Source organism: Geospiza fortis, unplaced genomic scaffold (assembly GCF_000277835.1).
Source record: "Geospiza fortis unplaced genomic scaffold, GeoFor_1.0 scaffold190, whole genome shotgun sequence".
Taxonomy (NCBI): Eukaryota; Metazoa; Chordata; class Aves; order Passeriformes; family Thraupidae; genus Geospiza; species Geospiza fortis.
In genome coordinates this window covers 5,962,255-5,988,299 of record NW_005054328.1, presented here as the reverse complement: position 1 = coordinate 5,988,299, position 26,045 = coordinate 5,962,255, and the positions used below count along the sequence as shown (strand labels likewise).

General features: G+C 38.2%; 1 protein-coding gene across 2 annotated transcripts; it reads right to left on the bottom strand.

Moving 5' to 3' along the window:
• Window positions 1–135: 135 nt before the first annotated feature.
• On the bottom strand, window positions 136–23,423 carry ZNF292 (zinc finger protein 292). 2 transcript variants are annotated; one of them, XM_005421183.2, is made up of 7 exons: window positions 23,224–23,423; window positions 22,673–22,751; window positions 21,208–21,343; window positions 13,681–13,883; window positions 10,780–10,916; window positions 9,447–9,588; window positions 136–7,716 (listed from the first exon to the last, which is right to left on the bottom strand). In XM_005421183.2, exons 3-7 carry the CDS (start codon window positions 21,323–21,325, stop codon window positions 553–555), a joined length of 7,764 nt encoding a protein of 2,587 aa, XP_005421240.1. In that variant the 5' UTR covers window positions 21,326–21,343; window positions 22,673–22,751; window positions 23,224–23,423; the 3' UTR covers window positions 136–552. The 2 variants fall into 2 exon arrangements, with proteins under 2 accessions (XP_005421240.1, XP_030913049.1); XM_031057189.1 differs by lacking the exons at window positions 21,208–21,343; window positions 22,673–22,751; window positions 23,224–23,423 and adding an exon at window positions 11,776–11,854 and having other exon boundaries at window positions 13,681–13,776.
• Between the last annotated feature and the right edge of the window lie 2,622 nt (window positions 23,424–26,045).

Below are 26,045 nucleotides of genomic sequence, written 5' to 3'. Positions count from 1 at the left end.
TTTCTTCTGTAAATAAATGTTTTATGCAAAATAAACTGGATATGGCAGACTTAGCTAGATTTAGTTCAAAAGTTCTTAATTTAAAATGATTAAAGGACAGTTTTAAAAACTTGCTCACTTAGTTACAAATTAAAATTCCGAATATAAATGTGTCATTTAATAGTTTAGACTTACAGACTGCTGGTGGCAGCAAATGATTTACAATAATAAATATATACAAAAAAATGTATCTACAAATAAAGAAAACTGTTATACATGAGAAGTAACCTGGTGAAAGATACCAATCACAGACAACTCACAAAGATTTAGTTTATGGAAAGGACAATCTGATAGAAAGTTGAGGTCTTGATCAAGTATTTACAAAACTGAAGCAATTACTTTCTTCAAGTCCCATAGGGATAAAAACAAATAAGACATTTACATGACTCATGTCATGTTTTTTGCTAGATTAAATCACTTCAAAATAAAAGAGCTCCACAGTTACTAGCATGCTTGATGGCTTCCTATTCAAAATAAATTCTATTACAGGTCATGGTTAAACACGTTAGGTTTTCAGTGTTTTGATTCCCCTTCCTCAGTACCCAAAACAATTACTTTTGCAGCTATAACCTCTGGATTATCCTCCCAACGTCCTTCGAGCTTTCTCAAACTGACCACAGGTTTCATTTCCTGAAGCTGCTTCAACACACGCTCAGTGCAGTCTTTAAGAGTTTTGTCTAACACTATCTTTACATTATCACCACATGGAAGCCTTGATGGGTTGGCAAACGGTACAAGGGTTTCAGTTTCAGAACACAACCCAGCGACGGTATCGCTTGCTACGGGGGCCTTCTCGCTGGCTTTCCGAGAGTTTGAATGGGATCCTTTTTTGGTTCCACTGCTATGGTATTCTCTTTCAGAGTTTTTCTTTTGCTTCACAGCAGATTCTTCAAGGAACTTGAGGAACGACACTTCAAAACCCATTGGCTTGAACGAGCTCCAGTCAAAAGCCGCAGGTTGCTCCTCAGCTGTTTGAATGGCAACAGCAGTCTCTTCCTCCTTGTGCAGGCTACTCACACCACTGGGCAGTGCATCCTCTGTTTTCTCAGCTCTCTTTCTCTTACTCTGAGATACATTTTTTTCTTTATTTGCTCTTTTCAGGTTGTTTGATTTTTGCTTCTCTGAGGGGCAGGAGCTGGTCTCCTGCAAGTCACTATTTACACTGGAAGAGATTTTTGCTTGGTTTTCAGCAGTTGAAGAATCCTCATTAATTAGTTTAGTAATGAATAGTTCTGTCAGTTCATCCACTTCATCCTTCTCACCTTTTTCAGTTTCCTTTTGTGATAAGGTAGTTGTGCTTGAATCATTATTGCTCGCTGTCAAACTTGGTTCAGGCTCTTTCACGTCAGTTTTTTTATCAGTTTCCTCCTGCTCACAAGAGGCTTCCTTTACTTGGGAGACAGAGTGTTTTTTAGATACAATAAGAAGATTCCTGTGTTGGGAAGTAAAAGCTTTGGACAGTTTGTGACATTTATAATGCCTTATAATGTTACTTTCACTTGTGACTACGGACGAGCATCCCTTTATCATACAGGGATACTGAGTTATGAACCTGCTGGTACATTCTGATAAGGCATCATTTCTGGCCTTTATTAAATACACGTACTTGCCGCGCTTCAGTGAATAAGCCTTATTTTCCTGAACCTGTATTCCTTTTGAGTTTTTATTTTCCAAATTCACATTTTTCTTTCGTTTTGTTTTCACTGACAGCCTGTTACCCTCTTTTCCCGATCTGTTTTTGAGTCCTCTCTGTTTAGACCTCAACGGTTTCTCCTGATTTGCTTTGCTTGAAATGTTTTCCTGGCCTGGTGTCAGCCTCCTGGGTCTTATTAGATGATCTTTATGCCTGTCATTATGTTTGTTAAAAATATGCCTCAAGAGGTTAGACCTAGTAGCATAAATACGGTCACAGCCTTCACAGTCACACTTGAACATGCCATCATCTTCTACTTTGTTTGGCTTTATCTCAACACTGTGCTCTGTCTCAAGATGCACAACATAATTAAGATACGCTGTAAACGAAGACTTACACTGAGACTGATCACAAAAAAACCTTCCCACCTCTGGAGCTGATTTCATGCTTCCAATTTGCTCTGGGGTCATGTCATGAAGCTTCATATAATGCTGTATCAAGCTGGTAACTTCCTGGAAGATACGAGAGCAGTCATTCACCTCACACCTGAACTCTCTGACAGCAGGTTTGGTTTCCACCTCCTCGCATTCCTCTCTGCCTTGCTCATTCTCCTCCTCCACTTCAGCAGAGAAAGCAGGGAGGTCTGATTTGTGCACAGCCTGGTAATGAAGAATGAGGTTTTGTTGTATTGTGAAAGCTGCAAAGCAGCCCTGATGGACGCACCGGTACGGCCGGTAAGGGCTGTACCTAGTGGGAAACTCCAGAGATTTTGTTACAGGCTTTCTACCATTCCTCTCCTCTTTCTCCTTCCTGTGCTTCCTAGCCTTGCGTACTTTGGTTTGTTCCTGCATACCATCAAAAGATGCTGGATTGTGCTGCTCCAGTGGAACAGAAACCACCTGGGGAGGTTTTTCCAGTCTTTCAGGAATATTATTTTCTGGTAGAAGTTTTTCCAATACTTTTACAGGCTCTATAGCTTCCTTTATCTGAGTTTCTTTGACCAGTGGAGCTACAGTTTTGTTTTCTATTACTAGTGTCTGCACAGTTTTTATTTCAAGAGGTTGTGGGGCTGTGTTTACAGTTTCATTTTGAGATCTTCTGCCATAAGGCCTCTTAATTTTTAATTTTACCATCTCCTCTGTTGTAAAATGATGTACAAGCTGACAGTGTGCTCGGAGATTAGAGTTTCTTGTGAATGTTTTTGGACAGGTAGCTACAACACATTTGAATGGGGCATACTTCAGTTGATGTTTCTTTATTTCTAGTATCATTTCTGCAGTGTACTGATGGATCTTGCCATAGTGTTTAAATAATGCATCTTTTGTCATAGCACTGTAACTGCAGCCAGGATTCTGACATACAAAAGGTTTATTAACTCTATCACTAAACTGAATGTTACTTGCCTCTGGAGATAGCTGGATGAGGGATTTATTTTCAAGTGAAACAACAGGAACTGCTGGTGCTAGCTTATCTGCTGGAGGACACTGAGAAACAGTCTTAGAGATTGGAATGGGAGAATCATCTTCTAGCTTCAGTTTTTGCAAGCCTTCCAAAATTTCTGACATTTGAGTATCATCCTTTTGAGGTATCTCAGCCTGAGCAGAGCTACCCTTTGCAGCAGTAACATTCCCTGTGTGCACAGCAAACTGTGTAGAAGTGGGTAGTTTTACACTGTGTGCTGAATTTTCTGAAGCAGCCTGGGTGTTATTTACTTGCAAGTTCTGTCCTGAAGCAGCAACAGTATCCTGAATTTCAGTTTTTACCTCAAGCATCTGTGAATTCATAGCAGTTTTAATTATTTCCAGGGTTTTTTCGAAGTTCTGCATAACACTGTCCTGTGAAATCCGTTCTTCCGAATTTGCTTGCACACAAGAATTTGCAGCCATCATTTGGGAATCCCCATTTTCAGTTTTTACTGTTAAAGGGGGCAGAACTGTATGAGCCTCAAGGTTTGTTTTGAAATTATCTTTAATACTGGCCATGAATAACTGATTGTCAACATTACTGAGTTTCTGTGCAAGGTTTTCCACCACCGTTTGAGAGCCACAATTTGCCAGCAAGTTGGACTGAAAACTTTCTCCCTGTATTTGCATGTTTCCTTCAGTGCTTTTGGTTAGAAGTCCCATTACTGTTGCATTGTTTACTGTTAATTTCTGTGATGTATTGGGCACAAGCAGGGGTGTAGGTGTTTTTCTCTTCCTCTTTGAGGAGCTGGTTCCCTTCTTATTCAAGTTGCTTGATCCCGAATTCTTGGGACTACTTATAACTGAAACTCGTGAACTGTTCCCTGCAAAGTTTTGTGCTGCTGCAGCAGTGTTAGAATATGAGCTAGGACACAAGCCATTTTCAACAGTCTTTAGCATTAAGTCCTCTGTTGCAAAACCAGGCAAAGTCTTGCATTCGTTTAGTGAAGGAATTTTGGCATTGAGGGTCCTGTTTTGGTCTGACAGCAGGGTACTGGGGTTGCAGACTGTCTGCAGCAGAGAGGGCGTGGCTGAGCTGGGGAGAATGGCTGCGTTCATCTGGGTTGTACCAGAGACACAGCTTGTTGTAACCACACGTGGAAGTACTTGTGTGTTATCAAAGCTACTCGGGATGCCTGCAGTTTCCAAGGCTTGCTTTATAATTTGATTACCTTCCTCATTCCCACTGGTATTAGTCACATTGGCCCGTGGAAACATAGTCTGCAGTGCAGAACGATTTTCAGCTGCAAGTAACTGGAGGAATGATGGATCTTTAAAACAGGTCTCTGGATTGAAGGCAGACTCCTGAGGTTGCTGCAAGTTTAATGAATTTGAAGAAAGAATCATACTGGCAAGCAAAGACTGTCCATTAGCCTGCAGAGCTTCTGGAGAAATTTCTGATCCTTCAAGAGGCTTACAGTAAGACCTCTTAGATAAGTGACCACCAAGTGATCTAGGATTAGTAAAAACTCTGAAACACCTGCTACAGATAAATTTGCCATCTCTAATTATTGCTGGCCACTTTGCTCGCTTGTTATGCTTTGGCTTCCTTTCTTTCCCATTTGAGCCCCTGCCACGATCTTTTTTCACCTTTTCTGAAGCTGGGTGCTGAGAACTAGTTTCACTGAAGTTATTTTCATTACTCAGTTGTGAAGGAAATATTTGATCAACACTCTCCTCTTTTGGGAAGGCAGAACTAGCGTTTCCTTCTAGTTGCAAAGAAAAGCTATTTGTGTTATTTTCCAGTTGTGAGAAGACTGAATTTGGAGGATTCTCTGCTGATGAAGGAAATAGAGACATTGGACCATTTTCTGCAGGCAAAGGAAGAAAAGGATCTGAACCACCATCAATATTCAGAGGCATAACTGTTTTTGCCAGATCATCCAACTGGGAAGGTAAGGTTGCAGCAGACAGATTTTCCATTTGTGAACACAAAACACTCTCAGGCTCACTTTTAATACGAGCAGACAAATTTGGATTTATGACACTTTCCACTATAGGCAACATAGGATTCGCCAGATTTTCTAGGTGGGTTGGGAAAAGAGTACTTGAGACATGCTGCACTTGACTGGAAGAGGTGGGATTCAAATTTGATTTGTTCTGTGCAATAAAAGCAGCACCACTGGGATTGCCCACCTGTGATGGCATAAGATACACAATCTTCCCATCATTCGGCACGTTTTGCAGATTGCTGGATTTCCGCGGTTTCTTATTTTTGCGCTGCATTTTAAAAGCAGCATATTCATCAGGGTGGGCTGCCTTCATGTGTTTGCCAATGCTCTGTGATGAATTGTACGTTCGAGTGCACCCCTCAACCTGACAATTAAATTTCTGAACTGGGGCTGCTGGTGACACAGCTGGAACTAAAGAGCTATTTATATTAGGCTGTGATGGAATAAAAGTAATACTTTCTAAAGTTTTTAAAGGCAGGTTATACAGATTAGCTGCAGCTTTAATACTGTCTTCAATTTCAAGTTTGGAAATGGGTACACCATTTCGATACCCTGTCTGATTCTGCATGCTGAATGGATTTACGATGCTCACTTGTCTTTCTAAGCTTTTTGATTCAAGGGCTTCTGGTTTTAATGTGTCTGAGGTCACAGTTTGAACATTCTGAGTCTGACTGAGACAGCCTTCCTCATTTCTCTCTTGGAAAACCGGAAGACAAGAGTCAACTGATGGGCACAACTGCTGGACTCCAGGTTTAGTAGTATCTACTTTACTGGCAGTAGCAGCCAATTTACCTCTTTTCACAAAGCTATCTCGGATCTTCTGGTTAACAACAGACATCTTAATGCTGCCTGCTGGAACTGTTTCTTCTGTTTTTATTGAACTCATAGGAGACTGCTCTGAACCAGCATTAGGCAAGGAATTGCTTTGCTGCAGTACACTCACCGATGCATTTACACTTTCATTCCCTACTGGTTCTTCTTTGATTTGGTTCCAGATGTTTTCTTCTTCAATGAAACTGCTTCTGTTTTCAGCTGGAGGAGATGTCAATTCCTCTTTAACTGCAACTCCATCAGTACTTTCATTAGCTTTAGGAGGCTGACTAAGATCAGGCTGATCAGTTTGGTTTTCAGGCTGCTCTTCTTTTTCAGGCTGCTTGTTGTGATCCTCAACATGCTTCTCCAGTTCGTTCTGTGAGCGGTACACCTTCCCACAGCCTGTGACTCTGCAGGTATAGGTATTATAGTGTTGTGCTTCGTGATCATAGAGTAAATAGGCTTCAGAAAACACTCTGCCACATTTGGGAAACATACACTTAGCTCTGAAGACTTGATGCTCTCTCCTATGGGTGAGCAGCTCAGCGTAACTGTTAAAGCCAGCCTTACATTTCATCTGTATGCAGATATAAGGCTTGCTGCCACAGTGCATTTGTAAATGATCATTCAGGTGAGTAACACTTACAAAATGTCGTCTACAGTACTGGCAAATCACTTTTTTGCTCTGCATTTCAAGAAAACGTTTAGCTTCTTCATTATCTTTATGGCCCTTTGCATGTGCTATTAGATTTTTAAAATATTTAAAGCCTTTTTTGCAAAATGTTACAGGGCAAGTGAATTCATTAACAGGGGGTGGCTTTTGAACTGGCACTATCTCTGGTATGTAAGGTTTATCTTTGTCATCATTTTCATCATCTGAGCCATCATTATCATTAAACACAATGAAGTCTGTTGAATAGAGGCTGTTCTTCTTAATGGGTCGCTGCTCCTGTTTGGATACAGAATTAGTTTTCTGATTCTCATTGGCAGTTGCTATTTTTGGAGGTCTTCCCAGTCGCCTCAGTGGTTTCATAGCAGCCAATCTCTCTTTGCTAGATTTTTTCACATGCAAAGTTACATGGGGAACAAAGTTTTCTTTAGAATTAAAATTTTGGGCACAGATAGGGCAACTGTAAATTCCATCTTTATAATGTTTCTGTGCATGTCTAACTATTCTATGACCTAGGAATTCCTTGTCACATAACACACAATACTGCATGTAAGCTTGCCAGTTCCTAAATCTAGCTGATATGAACCCCCTCTCTCTGAGTTTTTTGATTTCTCTCTTTTTCTGCTTTTCATCTCTGATACCCCTAAGAAGGCTGGTAGCCTCATCAATGCCAGCAAGGCCATTCAGAGAAGTTTCTTTATTATCTTCTTGGTCATCCTCTGCCTTCTCATAAACTTCACTGTCGTTTAGTTCGTCTATGGATGACACGATGGATGCCTCCTCTCCCATAAGTGCCAGACACTGACGCTTCAGAGTTTTCCAGTCCCAGAACTCTGGATCAAAAGGCCACTGAGTTTTCAGTACAAGTAAGAGCTCACAGCGCAAAGAATTTGGTATTGGAAGATTCTCTTCATCATACTTCTGGTCAGGCTGATTATATAGCATTTCAACAGCATAATATGCATCCACAGTGGGTTCCAGAAGAAATTCACTCAGCTGACAAGCACGTTTCACCTCCAAATCATCTGGAAGTAAGCAGGAGATAGTCTTGCAAATAGATATCTTGACATCTGCATTTTCACTGGATTCCAAGCGCAATGCTTTCACACACAGTTCAATACATGTTGCAAGTCCAGCACCATCAATCTGCAAAGCAAGACTAATTTTAGTAAGTCATTTTATCTAACTCTTTCTATAGTTTTAAGTAAAAGACGTCATTATTCAATCGTAAGTGTCAGAAAAAATGCACCTGGCGTTAACAGTAGTACTTTTTACCTCAAGAAACAGAATGGATTTTCCTCAGATGCTATTCCTTAAGTTGCATAATTTCTCTTCATGCTACTAAAAATGTTGAAGTTCACATACAACTTAAAGACCAATTAATTGTATGTCCTGTCTAGTTTGAGCACTTTTGGACTGTATGTTAGAGGTGTTCAGTTTATATGAGAACAATATTGAGCCTTTTCCTTGGAATAAAGCCTATCAGTTGTGCCACAGGTATTTGAGATGAGCTTCTATGAAACATCAACTTAACACTGGGTAGAAATCAAATGGCAGAAACTGCTACAGTTAATGAAAAAACACATGATCTTCAGAAAGATCTATAACTTAGAGATCACTTAAAGTAAAAGCTTTACTCTTATTTTTAAAAATTATGTCACTTCAAAGTCAACTGACCTCAACTGCACACACGGCTTCAGTCCAACTGAAGGCAGTGAGTGTAGTTACATTTTGTTAAATGTTCCATCATTTGAATGTTCTAAAGGTCATGTGGTCTTTACTCATTCATACCCTAAGGCAACACTATTTACATTTATATTGACTTTACAAGCTCTTTATGCTGCCAGGGATGCATGAGAGAGGCTGTGGCATACATGAGAATAAGGTTCAGCAAATTTATGAATGTACAAGTCTACTACCTACATGGTCTCCAATTTCTACCAACAAGTAAATGCTCACTGGAGAAAAATCAATATGGCACAGAGCAGGCAGAGATCTTAATATCACAAGACTCTGTGAAAGTTATTTTCCTCCCCCTCTCTAATTCCAATTTATTTCACATCTTACAGGGCGGGAAAAAATCTTTAAATTTAAAAGCCCATGATTAGCCGTACCAGAACACTGAAAAACAAAACCAGGAATTTTTATTCTTAGAATTAATTTCCCAGCTTACAGAAATCTTCATAGGAGCTCAATTTAGCTATCAATATTAAATATTGCAACTACTAAAGAAACTAAGAAAACTAGATGACAAGGTTGGCTGAGAAATGTAAGCAGAGTTTTAATACAACATTGGACCTAAGCCCACAGGTGACAAGCATTTCATTTATCAAAATAAACTGCATTCATAAGTGGCAATTCAAAAGGTTTTGAGTTGTAGTTTTTGGGGTTTTTTTGTAGTTTCTTCTTTTCTTTCTAATTTCCTGTAATTTTCCTTTTCGTATATATTAACATACACCCTTCATTTCCTTTCCTCATAAGCTGGTCCTCTCAATTTTCTGTAATTTTTGAAATATGGAAAATAATGGTGAGGAATGTTAGGGCCTTCTTACAGAAAATACCACATTTAGAGGACACAGACAAACCTAGAGGCCATAACCTCACCTTTGCTTCTTTCTTCATCTCAGTTGTGGCATCCAGCTTTTCTGTTTAATCCTACTCTTTTTGCAAAGGAACCAAAGTTTTAATGATTCAAAATGAATCAATTTATAATTTACCTGCAGCAGGAAGTTGCTATGGCCATTCCTAAAACCAATTAGGATTGCCCTGAAACTGATACTATACAGAAAGACAGGATGTCAAAGAAGTTTTCATAAATTTTCCTGATTACCATTCCATTGAAAGTGCCAAAAATATTCTTTCGGGAGTATCCTTACCTCTGAATTAATTACTTTAATCAGGAAGAAAATGTGATAAACAGTCTTAGTTAACACAGAAAGTTGACGACATCTCTCTAGATACACTTGAATAGAAGGCTCTACCCTTTGCTGCAGTTTACTCCAGAAAAGAGTCAGTTCCCTAGAACAAGAGAACAATATTTCAGGGCCATCAATGCAACCACTAGTCTTATAACAAAAAATGCAAGTCTGAGAACAGTTTCCATTTTGTCTTTGAGAAAGGAAAAAGCCTGAAATTTATTTATTTACACCTTATCTTTTATTAAAATATCCACACTACTAAGTATCTAAATTTCAAAATTATGACAATGGCTTAATTCCAGAAGGACAGTTCAGAATAAAACCTGTATTACCACAATTTATGCTACATAGTTTACTCATTATGTGGCCTTGGAAAAAAAGAAGCCTTGTACAGTAATTTACTATTCACAGATTGGAACTGTATACTTCTGAACTCTTAGTAATTACTAAGAGTAATTACTACAGAAGATTGGCTTTTCTCTGTGGTAGATATACTTTTTCTAAAGCTACTCTGCTTTAAGAGCTGGATGTGACTGTGATTTAGCAAGGAATTAGCCCCCAAAGCCAAACAGTATCACAGCATCTACATTATCTTATTTGTTGATTCCTCCTCGGGTGCAAAGAGCCTAGTACCTTGTAAAATGCTGTATCACCCAAAACTTTAGAAGAATCTCTTAAAGCAAAATGCTGCATTAGCAGTTTTCTCCTGCTGCTGCACATAAAACAGAGATGCACAGACAAAGCAAATTCTTCAAGAATTATACAGGTTTGCTAGTGAGCAGAAGGAAATTAAAACTCTAACAGCTCAAATATCTGCCAACAAAGACCAGTTACTTGTTCCCACATTAAGAAAGCAAGCCCTAAACAATAAGTATCTTCATCTAGCTTATTATTGTGGTTATAGTAGTAGTAAAGAGCTTCTTCCTTTCTACATTTGTTAGAAAAAGAAACACTGTGTTATTACAGGACAGAAAGAACAGTACTTACTCATTAAATGCTGACATAATGCTGACCAGTTGCCTGCAGTTATTAAATTTCTTATTTCTATGGAAAAATTATTAACCAGCTATTGGTATTTGCCTCATCATACAGATATCCTTCAAATTCCTGCAATGGATGCTTATCTTGCAAAATCCATTTATTTTTTATTTTTTAGTTTTCCAAGAGTCTTATTATCTCCTTTCTGTTTAGCTCACAGATTTTATCAAGGTAAAGAAAGTTAATTTATGGCTTATGTATCTTCCCCAGACTAAGTTTTTGTTCTTAGATAGAAAATAAGATTCAAACTCACCACGCACAGTACATCTCCCCTTGCTGCAGCTGGCGAGATAGAAATGCTGCACATAGAATTAGAGCACTTTTTTCATCTCCATCAGATTCCAGGTTACAGATCATTTCTAGTGCATCTTTACAATCTACTTCTGCAATCTAGAAGAGAAGAAAGAGAAGAACAAGACTCAGGAAGTGCTTGCATTTTCAAACACACAGTCACATTAGCCTTTGCAAGACAATAATTCAGAACTTTAACAGTTGGACAGAGATGAGCTTGAAAGCAAATCAGTATATTTCTAGTATCAAAACTCATTATGCCACCAGAAAAACTGTCTTATTAGAGTGAACATAAGCCTTTTTCTTAGACATTACTTATTTGTATCTAGTGTCCCAGTCACCTAAAAATTTTAAAGTATATTAATTATTAATATATATCACATACATATGGTAACAGTGATATGAAGACTTATAACTTTAAATTGCAGCTTAACACAAAAAAGAAAATTACTTGTAATTCTAATCCAGTTTACTTCTCAGTGATGTCACTACTGCTTTAACACAATGAGCTGGATGATTAATGAATCTGAGGTTTAACATGACTGTTCTAGTACTTTTTAAAAAACCAAAGATATGAAGAAAAGGAAAGCTGTACAGTAAGAAGCAGGTCATCTGAATGCTGTTCTAGAGGAACACTACAGTCTGTGCAATATAAATTATTTGTCAAGTACCAATGGAAGTACTTAGTTTTATGGCAAATCAAAGGAAAAATCACAGCTGCCCAGTACTACTAGACAGCTATCAGTACTGAATCAGTGCACTTGCTGTAACAATACTGTCTAATTTGATTCTCAGCAGACTGGTTTGATTACATCCATTAGTGCATCTGGCAGGACATGCTGGTATTTTTTCTTTGACACCAGCAGCTGAAGAATAGCTTGACTATGACAACAGCACTGTTGGAAGTGTCTCTTGAGAAATCACAAGACCACCCAAAGCAAGAAACAGAAGTGCTCACCCAAACACCCAGCTGGTCCGGCACTCTGGGTAAGGCGGCAGCACAGCTGGATTGGGTACCACGGCATCCAGCAATCAAACTACAATTTTGAATAGTACAACTACTTATTTTCACACCTCTAAATTGACACTTTGTAAATATACTAATAGCCCTTCACTGAATGTCACTGGAGGTTTAATAATCTCAAAGTCATCTTCTAGAGAAAACTGCATTTCTTAACATGGAACAGTATAAATGTAATAGCAGTTTAGACTGAAGGTCTGCTTTGCTCAGTGCCCCATCTCAGACAGGGACTATCAATTAAAAGCTTAGAGAAGAATACAGCAAACCGAAGTTACAATAAGGGAACTTCATTAAAAGCTTTTCCAGCCTGTCACATTTCCTAAGAGACCCCGTTTCTAACAAAGGTTTCTACATCAAGTTTGTCAGTCTAGCATTTCATATACTGCAGGTCTGAATTCTTCACATTATTGCAGGAAACTATTAGGAAACCATGCTGAAAACTTGCTTAGATGTTACTTTCCTACCTAGTCTGAATGGATATAAAAATTTCCACACCGATAATATACTTTTTTGCACCTTTTTTTTTTTTTACTATTTTCTTGCTGTTCTCACACTACAAAAATGACAGCCCTTCTCAGTTTTTAAGTCCACCCTGACATGTTAAAGCTTATCTGCCTTCTCTTAGTAAGACACGATCTTTCCAAAACTGTTAGCAATACTGCAAACAGTTACCCGAAGCTGCTAATCTAAGCAATCCAAAGCTCAGAAACACCTGGATTAGGTTCTCTCTGATAACCCAGTATGAACTTATCTGTATGTTATGGCATCCAAAGAAACAAGGTTAACCCATTCCTTTTGTCCAGAGGATTCACAGTTCATTCACTGAACCAGCCCATTCTGTGTTGGGGCTGAGTAATGAAGGAAGCCTGTTTGCAGGGTCATAAATTCAAAGTTCCATTGCATGTCTCCAGCAAACAAAGGTAAGATCACACAGCCCTGTCACAGCCCCTCCTGAGCCTGTTCTGACAGGGTCTGCAGCAGCCAGAGCTGGGAGGAGAGCAAGACTGATCCAATTCTACTGAGTATCTGAAGAACACGCTCAGTGAGAAGCTGTCATCTTAAAATTTCATCTGTATCTAGGGCAGGAAAGTTTTCCAGCTCTAATCAGTGCACAACTCTTTTCCCTCTAGCTTCAATTGCAATATGCTTAATATTTAATATTAAAAGATGACAGCAATAAAAAGCAGAGACACTGGCAGACAAGAAAAGCGACATTTGCAGTTTGTTTTCCTTCAAGAAGGAAAAAGGCTCAGCTAAAACTTTGGAGTGGGATGAGAAATGAAGATGCCACCTGAAAGAATGCAAAAGAGCAAATCTGTCATCTCCTCTCTGACATCTGTATTTAAATTAGAAGGATTTTATATTACAAACCAGATCAAAGATCTGATTTCACCTTCAATTGCACCCAGGAATTTCGGCGAAGTTACATTTATTCTCTGAACTGCAAGCAGCATCTACAGGGCCCCATTCTATGTACTAGGTATACACAAAAAGCAATATAGTTCAAGTAATAAGAGTGGGAAAATTATTAACTTCACTTTACTAAGGAGGTCTGAGGCAGAGTTTTAAAATACTTCAAGTAAAATCAAGCATAAAGTTATGGCACAGCCAGAAAATGTCTATTAATGACCTAATAATACACTCACTTCCATGAGTGCTTTGAGTCATTACTACTCAGCTTAAAAGTGACTTGAATGAAAAAAAAAACCCAAAATATTTTAGATCATATTTTAAAAGAAAAACCTATTCTACAGAACACCAGCTTATGATTAGTGACTTTACTACCATTAAAGAAATAAGTCTAAGACGTCTAAGAAAAAAAGTTTTTTATTATTTACTTACTTCTTCCATTAGCCTTTCATTTGGTGATCCTGAACAAAGACAGACCAGGTAGGTTTGTTTGAAATTGCCTTTCCCACTGATTTCTGGATGGTCAGAGCAGAGTTTTGCCAGGGCGGTAGCTTGTGTTAATTGCTTTGTTTTCATTAGGTGCTTAATACGCATATCCAGCAGGACAGGGCCTTCCGACACCAAAAACTCATTCACTAAAAAAAAAAAAAGAAAAGGGAAAAAACCAACACATTATATGCATGTTACAGAGTTAACAGACTGCATTTACTCATCATGGTTGACCCTAAAATTTACACAAATCAAAACAGATACAAAAGATACGAAGCAAAGATGAAGGAAAAGCTTCTCAGTGAACTGCACTTCTTAATCATAAAGATTCCCTGTCACAGACCTTTTATATACTTGCAGGTTTTAATTCATTCTAATTTCTTGGCTAAACAGCTGCACACAAAACAGACTGAGAGACCATATAAATATTAAAATATTTAGATACCATTTAATTATAGTTCTACAGAAAGACAACACAAAGCCACTACTCTCACATCCTCTGTACACTTGCGCTATGCCTTTGCTAACGTTGCCTTTTAAAGATCTTGCTATTGAAGGATATATGTGACAAGTACAGAAGTTTCTGAACCTGTTTTTATTGGTGTGAAATGTTTCGTATTATACACCCACAGAATACAGTCAAACACTTTATGGTTCTTCAACCAAAGAATTTTCCACATTTGAAAAAAGAGGCATATCTTGCATACATTTGACTGTGCATAGTCTAAAACTCAAAAGAGGTGAGTACTGAACTGGATTTTTCAAACATGCTCCCACCTGAGTTAAACTCTGTAGTCTACACTAACAATCCAACTCTAGGTGCTCAATAGAAGGCATAAAAATTTTACAAAAAGGGGAACACAGGTTAATGTTCTGAATCTTAAATATAAATCTCATCCAGATCTTCAAGATCAAAATTGTTTCAGCTTTGAAGCATGCGGTTTAGTACTACCTCTAGAACATTTAAAGTCAATTATTAAAGCTAGATACATAGACAATCACTTTTCTCTAATCCTTTTGACATCATCCCCTCCTTGTTTTCACAAGGTAGATATATACTGCATAAAAAACCCCTTGGTTTTCAATTGCCCTCACTTCAATTTTGTAACACATTCTCACATCTTTTAAAATCAGCAGACTTTTTCTAATGATTTTTGTTTCTTTTGTGAAAACTAGCACATTCATGATATGCTTTCAGTATTAGAAGTAAAATCTTGATCATTTCTGAATAAGATTTTTTTCCCGCCTTTGAGTAGTCCCAAAGTAGTAGTTCTGGTCATCTACAGTGCTCACTTTCTGACACATCTTGATAGGAACTTTCATCATATACCTTTTAATTTCCTCATCCTCAATTTCACCTAAATCATGTTGCCCATTCACTTAATTTATATTTTCTTGACTTTTCAAATCCTGTTTCAATTTGATGAAGTAAGTACTTTCAACATCTAAAAAACTAATTCTCTCTGTAATACTTGAACTAGTATAACACAAAACATGGTTTACTTAATTAAAAAAAAGCTCATCTCATTCTTTGCTTCTTCCCATACTATTTAGTTTGATTCACTACTGTCCTCATTTCACGATTTCTCCTTCTTCCAGCTGCTTATATGGAACACTGCTAAAAGTCTATCTTGAAATCAGAATCAGGTCAACTGTTTTCTTTACCGCTTTAATGCACAAGACTTTTAGGCAGAAAATGTTGCCTTTTGCAGAAGTCAGGCCTGTTAAACCCCATCATCATCCTGCAGGCATTTTCAGATTTATGGTTGAATTTTCATTTCAACCACCTTCTCAGTTATTTGTCCTTATCCTAGTACCCTGTTACAAATGATCAGCACAAATGACCAATGGCTAACTGATGTGTAAGAATATTCAAATCAAATGAGCTCCTTCTTCCTTTCCCCATGGCAATGAAGCTATGACCAGATTTGTATTTATGCAGGAACAAAGGAACATCAGAGCACACTAACAGACAATGGGTAGACAGTAAACATTTTTTGTTTCTATTAGAGGACATTCTAAACAGCAGATAAATGTTCCTTTAATATCATTACCAATGCATTATAAAAGACATTCACACTCCTGCCAACCCACAAATGACCCTGTGACTAACCACATTCAATAGCCTAGCCTTGCTCTTCCTCTACCAGGTACCAATAATCCCTTCGCCCACAATGTTTAGTCCTGGACAGTCTGCCTGGAATAACAGTGAAACATTTTACCTTATTTCTGTAACAAGATACAGGAAGACCTTAGACTTTAAGATATATTGGTAATCCAAGATGTTTCACTCTGATTTATTACTATAATTGCTGCACTGAATATTGCAAACATTACATTCTATCTGCTAGTGTTCAGTAATCCCCTTCCTTTCGTGTTTACTGCTTCAGCCAGCCTACCTTGCATAAGCATCAGCACATTTTCTGTTATCTTCTCAACAAGACACAGGAAGACCTCAGGGTTACTAGTTACATATTAGCTCTTAAGCCTTTATTCTAATCCCAGTGATTATAACCATTATGTTTAACATCTGAAAGCTCATTCAAAACATGAATTTTAATACATTTGTTTTGTAACTGAACTAAAGCTGACATTTTAAGACAAAAACCAGTGCTGGGGTTACAGGACTAAGTTTATGGTGGGGAACTTCTTCCCAAAGATGAGATTCTGAGGTTACTGAGGAAGGTTTTGTTTATTTTTAAAATATTGGATAAATATATTTTATCATGCAATGTCAATTTCAAAAGGTATTGTGGACAAATTGCTAGCCTACCATAACAATAGAAATTTCTAAAAATGCTTTGAGACAAAAGTGCTTTTCCAGAACAAATCACTTAACTTTTGAGTGTAAACCCTGACATATTTAATGGGAACAATTACTGGAAAAATATTGAATGTAATTTTTGTGCAACGCTTCCTCATCCATTAAAATCGACAAACACGTTTGTGCAAGGTATGGGCAAAATATAAAATTACAGAACATGAGAGAAAATGAAGATTAAAAAATTTAAAAAGCATCTGACAGGTGGTACTACAATCTACTAAGTCTAGCAAATTAACTTGGACAGACTGGGATCTAACCTTTTCACTCTGAGAGAGTTTCACTCTGATTCCCTTGAATTCCATAGCTGGCATATCAGGCCCTACTACCAATTCCATGCCAAGTTCACATGAAGGATATCAACTTTTACTACAGGTATTGCTCGCACCATACATGGACTAAACCAGAGAAAATGTAATCCACAGATTAGTGGCACATGAGAGCAGGAATAAGCTCCAGGCACTAACAGGCTCTCTGTGGAAGACAGTCCAGATTAATGCCACGTTTTAGCTGACTTAAAGACCACAAAGAATATTTGCCTTACAAAGCACTCATAATCCTACTACCAGACCCCTCATCAGATGTAGCATAGGTACAGATTAATCCACCACCTTTATGTCTTATCAGCCTTGCTTTAGCCAGGGAGGATGAAGCCAGGAGATGAATATACACATGGACAATCCATCTCCAAGAACTTCAGCTGCTAGTCAGGAAACAATGTGGGTTTGGCTGGGGTATGGTTAATTTTCTTCACAGTGGCTGGTACAGGGCTGTGTTGTGGATTTTTGCTGAACACAGTAATGATGATGTGGAGATATTTTTGTTATTGCTGGGCAGGGCTTACACAGAGCCAAGGCCTTTCCTGATTTTTGTACTCCCAGGCTGGTGGGGAAGCTGGGGGAGCTTGGGAGGAGACACAGCCCAGACAGGTGACCCCAACTGACCAAAAGGACATTCCAGACCATGGAACATCATGCTCGGTATATAAGGCAGGGGAGGAAGGAGGAAGGGGAGGACGTTTGCAGCAATGGCGTTTGTGTTCCCAAGTGACCCTGAGGTGTGATGGGGCCCTGCTCTCCTGGGGATGGCTGAGCACCTGCCTGCCCATGGGAAGCAGGGAATTCATTCCTTGCTTTGCTTGTGTGCATGGCTTCTGCTTTCGCTATGTGCGATAATCCGTGGCTCTCTGGGCTTTGTATGGGTCCAATCCAGCCAGCTCGAACCCAAGCCCAACACAGACTTGCACAGATGAATGGATAAAAGACGAGAAGCGCTCTTTCCCACTGGGGACAAGTGTCCAGTTTATTGGCTTGGGGCAGGACACTGCTAGCACAGTGACCACCCAGGCAGAAAAGAGGCTGAACCTTTACCTGCAGTGGGTTTTATACCCCAGGGGAGAGGGGGCGGGGAAAGCGGACCGTGGCCAATGGGATGCCATTGGGGAGCTGTCTTTATCTCAGCTTATGAGATTTCTACCTGTGCCCTTCCTATTCTCTCCCCAGCGCTGCTGGTGGTGGAATGAGGGAGTGGCTGAGTGGGGCTTGGCTGCTGGCTGGGGTTGAGCCACGACACCTCCTCCGTCATCTTCAAGTGTTAGTCCACATATGCATTCACACTACGGGTGACTCAGAACTGACTTAACGCTTTCCATATCTACCAGGAGCTAGGACTCAGAATCCTTCATGCAAACATCTAAGCACAATTCTGCTGAATACAGCATCAATCCTGGATGCTTCTGTGGTGGCACAGTGTCTAGAGAAAGGGTACAAGAAGTTCCAGATGGCTGCTTTGAATATACCCAGGATGAAAACAAGGTTTTTCTCCTCTCAAAACTGAGGCTGCTGGTATCATTCAACCGTCCGGTGACAGGTGCTCTAATTACTGAAAATAGATCCATGTTGGCTGTTACAGTCTGCCTGTTATCCACCTTGACAATCTCTGGATAGTGATGGTTGTATCCAGATCCCCCTTTCAGTGAGATATTCTTTAGATGCCTCCCTACTACATTTAAACTTATGAAAAATTCAAGAACCCAACTCTTGGCATCCAGGTTTAAATCTCTAAGGATAATTAGAATTAGATACCAAAAAAGCAGCAGCAGTCTGGCTTTTCATAAGGTTACCAAAGGTCCTTTTCCTCTAGACAGTTCCTGCACTCACCCTCAGTATCAATAGAGAAGATATCAATGACAGTTTTGAAGGATTATACCATCACTACAAGAAAATTATAACCTCGAGGATGGAAAAGCAGGTTCATGCTAAAGAGCACAAGCCACACTGCCAGAAATTGAGGATGGAAGTGCACTGTTTTTACGTTGCATAGGCTATGGCATAGCCTTAAACACTTTGGTGTACTTCAACTTTCAGTCTTTGGCACACTGAGCAATAAGGCTGCACAGACAGCCACATGACTTCAGGAAATCTAATTTACAGTTGTCATTAATTCAGATCAGTTTTAATTCTAGATTAATATCAGTCCTGATCTCACATTAAGCTAGTTCAAGAAGAGGCAGTAAGACAAAAGATCCATTATGATGTGACAAAATTAAGACAACTTTACTAAGGTTTCCTTCCGTAACCAATTAATGAAGTGGAGAAATGTAGAAAATTCCTCTTTCCAAATACAAGTGCTTCTTGTCTGTCATCTGCAACCTTGAGAAAAAAAATCATGCAGGTGAAACCTGAAGTAATAGCAGGTCCAGTCACCATGCAAATGCAATGCAATGCAATGTCTGACAGCAGTGCGGGACCTGTTCCCATGGGACTCTTACAAGAAATTCCTTAAAGATGTTAAAGATAGCTCTCCTGAAGTCCATGGTCACAATCTTACTTACTGCCCTGTGTCCTCTTCATCCATTCCTGAACTCATGTGCAAGGTCTCAAGACTCAAATACAAGGCAATTAAATATTAATTAAACCTCTCTCTTCCAAGTACATTACAAGTTACAATGGCTGCAGTATGGTTGAGAGGAAGCTAGTAAAGGAGTACTCTGTGAGACTCAGGACTACATACAAATCCAAAGTCTGTATTAGGTGTATAATAAGTAATTAAAAGAAGCAACAAAATGCAAATCTTGAGAAAGAGTACGCCCAACTTCTGGAAAAAAAATTGAAAATCATATTTTACATTTACTGGACTTATCCAAGGGAGCTGTGGTAATTTGAATAAAAGGAGATCCAACTTATTTCCTAAAAGCACTAAAAGAAGTCCATCAAATTCCCAAAGATACCAAGCTCTCTTGGCAGTAAAAAGAAGAGCCTTGTACAGATAAATTATCAGTTAATGAAAAGTTAAAAAAAAAAGCCAAACAAACTTTCAGTGGGTTTCTGTAGATCTGTACAGGGACAGCCTACATCCAGCATTTTTATAAACATTTGGAAAAGGGCAGAGAGCCATGACAAAATATGCTGACAAAAGCAGGGTAGTAAAAACATGCCAACAGTCCATAACACAGCATAACAGATAAAATTAAAATATTGATAAAACCCCCAAAATTATTTTCATGGAGGAAAAGAATACAAGCCTAACTGTACATACAGGCATGATAGGGGAAAATCCTAACATTGAAATAGGTACTAGTCCTCAAGAAAATGTCTTGTTTAGTTCTGATTTAAGAAAACATTGGTTCAATGCTCAATCAAGAAGCAAGGGTAATGTTATGAAAGGATTATTATATTATTATTATTATTATTATTAATAATAATAGTAGTAGTAGTAGTATATATTTTGAAAGGAATGTGGCAGAAAGCAGAGAATCATATTGACTGCTGAACAAACCTTTAGTTACCCATACAAGGAATGGGACAGTAAATTTGGAAGACATGTAAGACACTACAGAAGAGAGAAGATGAGATATGATAGCAGTCTATCGAATCAGGTCTTGTGAGGCATTCATTGAAAGATGTGAGAAGAGTTACCTTGTTAATAGATAGAAAATATCATATGAAATAAGCAGGCACCAGGCTAAAAGGATGCAGACACTAAGCGGAACTATTTCACTTCATATAAGAACTGTGCAACTTTGGCATAGATGCTTATGTGTGATGCTTTATACAGATTCTAAAACCATTTAGACAAAGAATCAAAAAAACAACTAAGATTTACTCGCACAAGGATACCACTTCTGAATTGCAATGACCAAAACAAAAATAATCTATCAGGGCACTATATCCTTGTAAGCCTCTGCTGATCATATACTCTTCCCTATGCAACTACTGTTAGCCATTCTCAGAACTCGGGTCTAAATGAACTTCAGTAAAGTTTCTCTTGGCATTTCATAACAGAATAAATGACATTTTCATTTAAAAATATATATGCAGGGTTTTTTTGGGTTTATGTCAAATAAATTTTGCATATTAGTATTGAACTTACCCCACTGTAAATTAGCCTGTATGTAAACTCCCTTCACATGACTTATAAAGAAAATGGCAAAAGAATTTGAGGCATGATTATGTTTTAAGCAAATACCAACATTAAATTATTTGTATGTTACCATGAACATACTATCTTAATAGTTCAGAAAATGCTACATGAATATTTATTTATATGGCTTATAAATTACTACAAACTGTATTGAACAAAAAACTTCCATTGATCATAATAATATTTCAATGCACCACAAAATTGAAGTAAATAACTCTAAGTTTTACCTTTATCTGGGTCCAACTGTTCCTGGGACAGAATACCACACAATACTGGGTTCTTCCACACTCCCTTCTCCTGTGTAAGTGTTGTTAAAATGTGCAGTTCCTGGCTGCCATTTTCCATCAAGTTTTTATGAGCCACCTGAAAAATATATTTTACAAAACAAGGTATTGTTTAAAAAAGACATAATGTGTCTTTCATACCCTTTTTACCTTATGTTATCACATTAACACCTTACCAGATAGAGAGTTAAATGTGTAACAAAATAATCTTAACATTCAGCCTATACAGGTTTTACTTCTGCCTCTGTTGCCTGAGATATAAGCTGAGAAACCAAAACAACTGAGTGCTTCAAACTCACCTTGAGATTTATTAACAGGGCTACTTCTGAAATTTCTGAAACTAAATTGTGAAATAGGCCTCTCTTTTAAAAATGGATGAGCAATTTCTCTAGTCCACATACTGTTCTGGTACCAGGTGCCTAAACTTTATCTTCTCAAACTCTTCAGCAGCTCAATTTCTATGTACTGGAGACAGTGAAAAAATATTTTTATAATGTCAAAAGATTTTAGCTGTTAAGATCTCACTGCATAGTTCTATGCAAATATGATTAAACAGGCTGGGGTCTTAAAATCAATTAAAAATATCTTCCATGGCACTTATATACTAGAATAAATTCTGTGAGCAGATGTACACTTGGAAGCAAAACAAATACCTGCAAAAATTTGTGGCTTAAGTAGCAACACACAACTTACACTGGTCCTTTAAAAAAAAAAAAACAGCCAAGAAATGGCTCATTTTTCTTTTACTTTTCCACCTGCTCTCAAGGCTGTGGAACTTCTCAGCATCAAACACATCTCTTCAGAATTGATTTATATAAGGCAATTGCTAGTCAAAATTCACTCTAAAATAATCAGCCTTTCATCTTCCTATGTTATTTAGGCTCAGAATCCTCAGGTAACTGTAGCTGTCTTTCCATTATTATTCTTTTCTCCCCCCTCTCCTTTCTTTTTTTAAAAAACTGGATGCTGGACCTCCCACTATGTATTTCTGATAAATACTGAGAAGCAGACCTTGTTCCAACACCCTTCTTTAATGCAGTGCTCAAACCTTAACCAGTCAGTGTCTTGTGAGAGATTTAAAACCCTTCAGTATTAACTGAAGTACATAAATTTCAAACGTACAACAGTATAAAGAATTACTTATATGATAATATTTCATTTCTAAGAGTGTTTACAGTCAACTATATTTTAAAACACAAATTTTATTTCAATAATCTGTAGCTATTTTTTCTCTCCACAGCTGCTGCATGCAGACAGATGATATTACCTTCAGCAATTACTGCAGAGTATGCAGGATTTCCAGCTGAAGGCCTTGCTCCTTACAGACAGGCTACATACTTAATATCCCCTATGATTTCCAAACCACTCTGAAAAGCTATTCAGTCTTTATTTTATGAACTAAACTCACCTGTACAAAAGCCTGAAATTCTTCCCATTTATTTTCAGGTAAGTCCAGAGGCAGACACAGTAGAAGTTCAATACAGCTTCTGGAAGTCAAAAAGGAATATTATTTGAGGAAATTTTTGACGCTGAAATTGTATAATCAACAATTCTTTATTCTAATATCAAAACAGTTGTTTGAAACACCAGCCACAAAACAGTTTGTTTCCTTGAACACAGAAAGAATAAGAGGCCATGAACACTCTTGCAGAAACTGTAAAAGCAAGCTCTCTAAAAGACACTATAAAAAAAAAAATCATCAAATCCAACTCTGTAAAAGCCTGTGCAAATTGATGCCCTTTCAGATTCTATGCAGATCAATAATAACAAAGTGTTTTAAGCCAGGAATGTTGGCTTGTCCTAGGTCAGGAATCCTTGCCTTAATTCAAGCAACCAGATATTCTCCCTTACATACAGCATGAGGAAGGTAGGTGCTCATAACTGGATTGGGAAAACATTTAGGCAATGAAAAGTTAATTCCATACAGACTGGTTTCAGTAACCAAAACACCATACTCACAGTGCTAAACGTTCAAGCACAAAGGCAACGTTTTCACACTCAGAGGTAAGGTAAGGTCGTGCTTTAACATAACTTCGGATAGCCACCGTGTACACCTCCAACAGAGGCAGAGGATCTTCTGATGTCTTCCACTTTTCTGCATATTCCAACAAAGTCTATTTAGGAAAAGGAAAAAAACAATCCAAAAATCAGGAACAAATGTAAGTTTAAAATTTCAAATTTCTCACTAGTAGATCTCCTTAATATGAATTACATATTCTCAAAGCATGCTTTTTTTTTCCTTAAAATTTACTGTTTCATTAACAACTGACACTTAAGACCCCACACACAATCATTCTCTGATCATATAAAAACGTTATGACTGACACTTTCTCCCTGTGGTAACATCATATGATTCATTTTACATTCCTATTTTCCAAATAGAGAAGCCTGAAGAGCATATCATAGTTAAGGGACTGAAAACTAATTTTTAGACATTCATCTCTACAGTTCAGCTTCTAAAGCAAGTAAACTTGAAAGTTTTAAGTCTTTATTTTAATCTTCTACTTCCAGGAACAGTTTTGTTTTTCCCCTGCCTTGCCACCTTGAAGATACAGGTATCTTCAGGCCATTGCTTTTTACAGGCTCTGAAATTAGTATGTTCTAGGCATTTTAAAGATACCATTTGTGCATCAAAAACTCATTAGTAAAAAAATTGTTTTCCTACTTGCCCCATGAATACCTACAAATCGTGATTTCAAACTAAAACTCATGCAAGTGATGAAATAAACATCAGCAACCAAAGTGCAGAAGACTTCTATTCATTTCAGTCAATGCCAGGGGACTCAGACACACATTTAGGCAAAGTCATCATCCCAACCACATCCCCCATGGATCTTTGCTATCAGGCCTAGGGTAACTTGATGGATTGCAAACTAATCCCTACACCATGGCAGGTTGCATGGAATCTGTCATATTACAATGACCAATTTTGCTGTTTGCTTCTTGAGAGGCAAGTGCAGAAAGTTGAGAGTAAGAGAGAGCAGTTTTGGCTGTCTGACGCCCTGCCAAAAGCAGGGCCATTATGATATATGGTTTGGAGGAATATGTTGATGGAGCTGCGTGTATCCTGAAGAACAGAGACTCTACAGCCTTTTTGGGCAACCTTTTTCTGAAAGTTTAGAATTCCATTTATTAGGATTTTTCTCCACCAGTACCTAGAGAAGCAGTCCCACGGGTTCTCAACAGAGGGATTAATCCCCCTCAAACTGGTGCTAGCACATCTGAGAGTGTAGCAAGTGCTCAGCCAGGGCACACTGGAGCTGCTCAGAACAGCTCTGCTGCCCCAGAGCTGGTCCCAAGCCTCTACTGGTGCATGGGGCTACACTCCCTCCCACCCCCCAGCTTTGCGCTCACCTCGGCCAAACTATGTGTCAGTGCATACCCCCGGATGCTGAGCTCCCTCCCAACAGCCTCTCGGATCTCTCTCTTACCTTGCTTGCTCCCACCAAATCACTATCATCCACAAAAGTGCTGAAGATATGCTCTATCCCTTCATTCAGTTACTAATAAAGAAGTTAAGAGACTATTTGCTCCAGTACTCAGCTTTGAGAGGAAGCCACAAGCAGCTGGCTGCCATCTGGACTTGGTACTACTAAGTGTTTGGGACCCACACTTCAGGCAGTGGACTATTTAATAGATTTGTTTAGAAGAATACTATGGGAGATGAAATACTAGGACCTGTTGATGTCTGGCAGAAAAACATCTGCCATTATCCCCTTGTCTGCACAGAAGGAAATCAGGTTTGTCAGTGTGAAAGCATGTTACAGAGCTCATTGTGTCAAGGACATTTAGCAGAAGTCACAGTTCTCTTTTTTTTTTTTTTTTAAGGTCAGCTGTAATTAAACTGATTTTGACAACATTGTTTCAATTCTGACAAGGTTTGTTCTGGTAAGGAAAATCAGAGCCCTCTGAGCAACAAAGCTCTTCTGCTACAGAGTTTCCCACACATCTAAATAAGAAACAGAATAAAGTGGTTCTCAACTCATTTAACAATTAAATGTTGAAAATTTGTTTAATTTCTAACATATTAGTACAACTATCTAAAAGAACTTGCTATATTTGGGATACAATGCAACTCAAATGATAAAACAGAACTTGGTGCAAATTCATGCATCAGAAAGTAAGAAAACCAATGTTAACTATTTGAAAAATGAAAGCCATCATATTAAAAAAACAAGACAAAACAAAACTAGATTTATTCTTGTCTTCAAATCTAGTTTAGCAAAAAGCTAAGCTTAAGTTAAATTCAGCATTATCTGTCTGTACTGCCTTAGTCAGTGGTAATATTAAGAACATACTTTAAATTCTTATATTTTAATATCCAAATAAATCCTCTCAATAAAAAATGTCAACTATATTGAACTGAATCAGAAATCTGTTTCATATGGTCATTTGCAATTACAATACCATCACCACATTATATATCATTCACCCAAAACAAAAACCCAAAAATATCTCATTCAAGGACATAAAAGGTAAGAAATATGCAAGCTTTGGCAAAGCGCTGCATTAAAGGTTTGGTTTTAAAGGTGATCTTCCGTAAATCAACACGTAAAGAAGTTACATACTCTATCTCTCTCCTGCAGCAGAAAATGCTTCTGAGCATCGAGTGCTTCCTACTGGAACCCTTAACCTAACTGGAATATTGTCTGTTTTACTGTAACACTCAATTTGATGCTCTCCTAAGAACAGCAAAAAAGCACCACAGATCACAGCAGAGAAAAGATGGAAGAGCAAAACAGAGACGAAGCATGTAAGAAAAAGCAGAGGAGGACTAGATA